The 6,957-nt window shown below is 48.6% G+C and overlaps 1 protein-coding gene across 4 annotated transcripts; it reads right to left on the reverse strand.

Moving 5' to 3' along the window:
* Window positions 1–541: 541 nt before the first annotated feature.
* ETFBKMT (electron transfer flavoprotein subunit beta lysine methyltransferase) lies at window positions 542–6,443 on the reverse strand. 4 transcript variants are annotated; one of them, XM_021279197.4, is made up of 4 exons: window positions 6,141–6,443; window positions 4,185–4,605; window positions 2,168–2,298; window positions 542–1,467 (listed from the first exon to the last, which is right to left on the reverse strand). In XM_021279197.4, the coding sequence occupies exons 2-4, from the start codon at window positions 4,499–4,501 to the stop codon at window positions 1,100–1,102; spliced, it is 816 nt and encodes a 271-aa protein (XP_021134872.1). In that variant the 5' UTR covers window positions 4,502–4,605; window positions 6,141–6,443; the 3' UTR covers window positions 542–1,099. The 4 variants fall into 4 exon arrangements, with proteins under 4 accessions (XP_021134872.1, XP_027326398.1, XP_012964737.1 ...); XM_027470597.3 differs by lacking the exon at window positions 6,141–6,443 and adding an exon at window positions 5,522–5,829; XM_013109283.5 differs by lacking the exon at window positions 6,141–6,443 and adding an exon at window positions 5,252–5,513.
* Window positions 6,444–6,957: the final 514 nt, after the last annotated feature.

A 6,957-nucleotide genomic window follows, 5' to 3' on the forward strand; every position in this document is an offset into this window, starting at 1 on the left:
TGGTTTTATGAGTGAGTGCTACTTACTTCTTTAGTTAAAAGCTTTAACCCTTGTCATCTGGTATTTGGATAGTTGTAGGGGCATTGTGTTCCATTCTTTGGTTTTTAGTTCCCCATCACTGCTTATTAAGTAGTAAACTGCTAAAAATTATAGATTCTGCAAGGCTGCTCTGAAAACACTGGTTTTTGCTTCACGTTGCTAAACTTAGAGTCTCTCACAGCCTCTAGGTGTCCCTGCTTGAGAAGGGGGTTGGACCAGACAGCCTCCAGAGGTCTCTTCCAACCTCCAGCATTCTGTGGTTCTGTTCAGAAAAATGGCAGAAGGAAAGACAACTTCAACCCCCATCCTTTTCCCCTCATGATAAGTTGTCTTTTTTTTTTTTTTTACCCTTGCAAAGTTAGGGAATGTAGCCATTTGAATGTTCTCTCTAAAGGAGAACATGTATCCTATGGCTATATAATCACGTCAGGTATTTAGAACTTTTACTGTGGCTACAAGTCAAGAAACATGTTTTAGGCTCCTAAATAACCACTCCAACAGCTTCAAGGAAGAATAGATTTATTTTAGAAGGAAGGGGGAGACACAAATTAGTTACTTGGACATTCAGAAGAGATATCCAGAAACAGAGCAAGGCACTTAGAATTGAGTATACTGTAAGCTAATAGTCTAGCAGAGAGTTATACAAAGGACAACAATCAATTTTTCTGTAAAGTGTGTTAAAGCAGTGCAGTAATCTTTCAGCTGCCATCTTCCTCTCTCCCCACAGTGGTATACTGAACACCTAAAACATTTCACAGTAGTGTCAAGGAGTGAAATTACCACATGAATTAGACAAAAAACATCAAGCATGCAAACTCTGAAGTGCAATCTCTTTGGATTTGCACTTCAGCAGGTCTCACTGAAAAAAGTTTGCATGTAGCTGTTACCTCATATAGATCCAAAGTCTCAGTGAACATGACTGAAATCACTACAGTGAAGGAACAGTAACCTACTTAGTATTAACAGGTATGTTCCATGTTTAGTTTCCATTTCTGTTTTATATACTTACAAAAAAAAAAAAAGCCACCCAAGTGAGACAACGTTGATTAGGAAACCAGCTTTAACAGCTTTCTAAGCTATTTGATGAGGGCTGATAACTCCAGACGATACTTGATGTTAATCCATGGTTTTCCTGTCTGGTATACTCAGGAAGGGAATATTCTATCACTTTGTGGAGCTGGTTGTGAATGCTGTGGCTTAAAAACTGATACCTGCCAGGGTCGCCAATCAGCACTTCAGTTTGATGCATCCTGATGCACTTCCTCAGCCAGCGATGGAGACCGTCAGCAAGTTGTTCGTCATAAAACATATCGCCCAGAACAATGAGGTCCCACTTGCCAGCGTCCGAGTTAATGATATTCTTAATGGCGATGGGGAAGGGATCCAGGTGATTCAGTTCACAGTTCAACCTCATTGCCATGCCTGCAACTGAAGAAAAGTCACAGAGTAAAAAAAAGTTTTAGGATTCTGCCATTCAGGCCCCTTGCAAATTTTGTTGATGCGTTTTTCAATTTAATCTCTTAAATATTTTTGTTTATCCAATCAAAGGACTTCCACAGCTTTCATTATGGGTCAAAATCTAGCACGAAGTGATGGAATTTTATCACCACACTACAACCTAGGGAAGTACTATCCATACTGGAAACCAAGGGCAGTCCAGGGATCAAACTACATGTAGAATAGCCCTCTTGTCTCAACCTACGAATATACTTCCTCCCTTAATCAATGAGTAATCAAGCTATGAACAAACTGCATTCACAAGTCAGTTAAGGGAAAACAAAACCTGGAGGGAAAGAAAGGCAAAGTTCAGGCCCTAACATGAAACTGCAGGAAAAATGCTATGGTCCTATAGAGAAACCAGCTTGCCACCTACACTTGGGATTCTCTTCCAAAACAGCTGTGATGGTGTATTAGCACATGTTTGACAGAGACTTTGTTCACTGCTATGCAGACACTTGGTGCAACCCAGCTTCTAACACTGGCAAAATCCATTCATCTTTCTAGCGCTCACAGAACTCTGTTTGGAAACTGAATTTCTGCCAAGTGAATCAAAGAAAAGTCAGTGTTAAACATGCTTTAATAAAAACAATAAAGGTCTTTACAGAGAGATGGGAAAAGAAAGCCTTACTAGGGTCGATGTCATTAGCAAGGACTTGGGATGCACCACTCATCACAGCAGCTATCGCTGTTGCTCCACATCCACTTCCAAGATCCAAAACTGATCGCCCTTTAACAACGCGTGGATTATCTAGAATGTACCTGGATTTAAAAGGAAGGCTGTTAGTGCAATACACGTTATGCAGGTTACTCGGGTTTGCATTATGCTGCACAAGAGTTTACTTCATACAGGTAATGAAGCGTGGTATCTTAAAGGATGCTTGTCCCACATATGCCTTGTGGTACAGAACTCCTTATTTGCCTCTGCTGATGGAAAAATCAAGTACCACTGCCCTTCGTTACCCCTCTCCCCACCACAGCTCGGTGCTTGAGCTGGGGATATGAGACCAGTGAGTGATACTGGTTTTGTTTTAATGAAAATAACCTTCTCCTGTGAGGTTTGACATACAGCTTTGTCACGCTGTTACCACAGCTTTGCCCTGTTGTTTGCTACTTTTCAAATGCTCTCTGTTTATGAGGGCACCCAGGAAAGACCTTTGTGCAGAGAGGCTCAGCAGTCTGGCAACTGCCCCCCGCCACATAATCCCTCCTCCTCTGAGACCAGCCGATAGTTTGCAAACAGGCCAAAGGACAGGGTGGGACCTCCATGGAAGCCCTGTTTCCTCTGTCTAGAGGCTGTGCTTGGATTTGCAGTGATGTTCCTGCAGTAACGTGCACAGCACGGGCTGGCCCAAGCACAGCAAGTGCTGTGTTTCCAGCTGAGGGCTTCTCAGGTTTCCCCTAATGACCACAGTGACAGGGCACGCGTCCCCTGGCAGGGACATGCCATGGCCATGATGGAATAACGAGGCATCTTACGGTACAGAGAGGAGTAGCTCGGAACAGGAGACTCCTGGTGTGGAAACGCCAACTGTGAAACAAGCACGGTTAAAGAAAAAGCACGTTTTCAGGTTCCTGGTTTTGTTTTACTTTTTCAGATTACACGGCTGATTTCTGACATGCCCAATACATCAAGACAAGGGCATAAACAGTACGACAATCAAGTGGTGAAACGCCAGACCATTAGTATTGCTACCCAAATATCAGGGCACATAAATCGTATAGTAACAAGATATAGAGATTACCTTATCTTATTCAATTTTGCACTGTTTAGAAGCATCCTAATTTGTCTAAATGGCAGGCTAATCAACAATTTAACTGCACAACCCATCTTTTTCCTGGCTGAAAGTGCCATCCTATTTACACTTCCCACCAGAAAAACAGCAAAGCCCCAATTCAGATCCTCCCATTTCATCTACATAAGAAATGTCTGACAGTTACTTTGTTATAATTACTTTTTTTTTCCTGCTATTCAAAGTAAGGTATTTCATTTCACAGAAGAACAGAACTCTAACTAGTTTCTGGGAATCAGGAATAGCAACAACATTCAAACACATTTCTACAGTAGGTGGCAAAAATAAAAGTATGGCTTCTGATGTGACCAGAAGGCAGTCAGTAAAGCTTGATAATAAGGCTGCTGAAATCCTAAAGGAAGAGATCGACTCAGGCTAGCCAGCACTCCAAGAGCATCAGCACAAACCTACTTTTCTCAGCTGACCAGACATACATCCACTGCCTGTCTGTCTCCAACAACAGCAGCAAGAGCAACGTGTCACCACAGAACAGCCATCCTTCTGTTAGGAGTGACAATGGGTGATGGCACTAAACACTCTGCAAGGTTTTGATGGCAAACGCACAGCTCTTCCACAGATCCAAATTCAACCCTGTGGTCAACGCATGCAGCTCCATGGAAGACAACAGATTTCAACATAAGAGCTATAAGCTACTCTACATATAGCAGGTGCTGAAACTTCACAGCCAACCAGAAGAGACTGCTTCTATCCTGTATAAGCAGAGAGGAGCATGGATGATGTGCTCTCATACAAGGCAACTACATGTCACCATAAATCACTACAGCCAGAGCCAGACCTGACCTCCTGGCCAGCTGCAGACTGGACTGAGTGTTTTCAGCGATGTGTGCTGCATACCTGGACAGGGCTTGGCCTCCTGGCCAGTAAATTGCCCAGAATGGGTCCCCGTAAGGCCACAGGTCAGGCTTTTCCCTCCAGAACCTGCAGCGAGGGGTGAGGAGGCGCAGTCGTATCTCTGGCGTGAGGTGCCCGCTGCTGGTGACCTCCGTGTTCTCCTCCAAAAACGCCCTCACCTCAGGGTCCAAAGTCCTGCCAGCGCTCCAGTGGCGGCAGCGCTTCCAGCGCAGAGAAGGGGCTCCTCTCCTGCTCCTCCAAGCCCTGGCCAGGGTGTTCTGCCTGCCCAGCAGGAGCCGCCTCCAGCCACGGAAGGCCATCTCTCCCTAGGACAGCTTGGAGCACAGCTTATCTGAGACGGGCGACGAGGCGGCTGGAAGCAAACTCACAGGACGCTGTTTTTCATATTGACAGATGATGATTCCTGAAAGGGAAATAACGCTATGTAAGCGATTTTTCTGTGACTGCAGGGCTAAGCACCACCAGGGCTTTAGGGAGCAGAGGTTCCCGTGCTGTTGTACTGTCATGAACATGTGTCTTGCCCCTGTCCCAGACAGCCTTTGAAGCCTGCAGGGAGTGGTATGTAAGGAAGGAGCTGTCACAGGACCCACTGGGAAGAATGCTATCAACACATTCAATGAGAATCAACCAGTTAGTGGGAAAGCCGACAGCCAAAAAATTAAACGAAAAGATTAACCCGAGCTAACGCAAGAAAAACAGAACCAGCACATTCCCCAAAACTGTCTTTAGAAGATGAAGCGTTCAGGCTGGGCAAGCTCACACTTAGGTGCCTGCTGACTGCTCAAGGCTGGTTTTCGAGGCCTCTGCTAGCAAACAGGGCCATAGGCAGAGGCTGAGCAGTGGGTGAATAGCACTTTGTGTCTCGGGGCTTCACTTGTCCTTTCCTTGTCCACATCCTCAGCAGAAGCTCCTGTGTTTTCTGCTGTGTGAGCACAGCCTTTGCTTTAGTTTTAGTCTGACTGCTTCCTGACACCCAACACCTGCTATTCAGCTTGCCAAACCCTGGCTTTAATCGCTGGCTGCAGGCTCAGTATTTTCATTACAAACACCTGTGACAACGCTTTGCTTCTCCACGCCTGAGAACGCCACTGGGCAGAGCCCAGGCGATTACCGCGGGTAATTAACCCACGCGACATTCCCCGGCCAGGCCGAGCCGCGTAATCCCCCGCTAATTGCTGCACGTTAATTTGATGCACAGCACGCTACCGCGCCCGACAGGCCGAGGTTCAGTCGCGACAAGGCCGCGACAGGGCCGCCCCCCCGCGGCGGGGCGAGGCGGGGCCGGGGCCTGTCGCGGGGCGCTGCCGGCCGCCACCTACCTGCTGCCGCCGCGCTGCGCCGCTCCGCCCCGCTGCGCCGCGCCGGGGCCGGGCCGGGCCGTGCTGGGCTGTGCTGTGCTGTGCCGCCCGCCCTTAAAGCGGCAGCACGGGGAGAGGGCTCGGCGCTGGGGGGCTCGGCTCCCGGCTTGCCGGTGTCCTGTGTCGCGATACGTGCCGACACGAGCAGCCGCTGTCCCTCAAGTCGGCAACATGGCTGCTGCGCTGAGGGCGCCCTCGCTTCTCTTTCACCCCAAACGTCACAGCAGGGGCATGAGGGAGGGCGGCTTAAATCGCTCCTGTCCCGGTGCCCGAGCACCCTGTGGGTGCAGAACCTTTCCCTAACCGCCAGCCTGACCCTCCCCTGTCCCAGCTCCATGCCGTCCCCTCGGGTCCTGTCGCTGTCCCCAGAGAGCAGAGCTCAGCACCTGCCCCTCCGCTTCCCTCGTGAGGGAGCTGCAGGTGCCATGAGGCCTCCCCTCAAGCTGCTCTGCTCTGGACAAGCACCCGACAACTTATGAATGGTTCTGTTTCCTTCATTCCCTTTAAATATATATATATTTAGGCAATAAAGCATGTTTTCACCAGGCAGTGACTACAGCATGCAATCAAACCCTCATACCTCATCTTGCTCCTCTTTCCCCAGCCACGATCCCACACACACCAGGAGAATTTCTGGGTTCCCCACTGGGTGGTTGGGTGCCACAACACCACAGAAGCCTTCCCACAGGGGCTGCCTTTGCTTCGTTGATGTCCTGGCTGGATCCAGCTAAGGGACACAAGAGGCCCCAGTGGGGAATAGAAGCAGCTTCTGACAAGAACAGCAAACAAGGCTTTTCTAGCTTCCCCGTGGCACAAAGTGTCCCAAATTTCACATGCTGCGTTCTGTAAATGGCTCCTGAGCCGTGCCTGAGGTGATGCTGCCAGCCCTGCAGCTCTGCAGGTGCCGGGTTAAGAGCAGATCACACAAGCGAAACCTGGATCTGCCCGATCGCCTGGGTTATGAGGCCATCTAGTGACCTGCTGGCTCCATACACATGAAATGTGCTCTCCAGGGTGCAAAGCAAGGCCTTAAAATTATTTAGTCTTCCATGAGTGCCCAAGGAAGGTGGCCCCACCGTGCTGGGCTGCCAAGAGGCCAGGATGCAGCAGGAGAAGGCCAGGGCCCATCCAGAGGCTGGTGTCTGCTCACCACATGAAGGGGGCTGAAGTCCACCAGCGTGTTGAGCTGTAGGGATGTTTGCGTGTCTTTTACTTGTCCGCATGTGGCTGTAAAGCAGGAGTCACCCCTCATCTTTTATAGGCTTTGATATCAAAGCATGGCCTAGGTGCAGGAAGGACATTATTTCTTGGAGGCCTTAGGGTGAACTGTGAGGTTTCAAAGGTCTTGAATCTTTCAGCAGTTCTTGCTGAAATAAAGAGCTCAGTACTGTAATAGA

This window comes from Anas platyrhynchos, chromosome 1 (assembly GCF_047663525.1).
Source record: "Anas platyrhynchos isolate ZD024472 breed Pekin duck chromosome 1, IASCAAS_PekinDuck_T2T, whole genome shotgun sequence".
NCBI lineage: Eukaryota > Metazoa > Chordata > Aves > Anseriformes > Anatidae > Anas > Anas platyrhynchos.

Coding starts and splice junctions, on each gene's coding strand:
- ETFBKMT (XM_021279197.4), bottom strand. CDS start 4,501: ATGGCCTTCCGTGGCTGGAGGCGGCTCCTGCTGGGCAGGCAGAACACC. Junction 2,299..4,184: donor GGAGGCCAAGCCCTGTCCAG/GTATGCAGCACA, acceptor TTTTAAATCCAG/GTACATTCTAGATAATCCAC. Junction 1,468..2,167: donor TGCTAATGACATCGACCCTA/GTAAGGCTTTCT, acceptor ACTTTTCTTCAG/TTGCAGGCATGGCAATGAGG.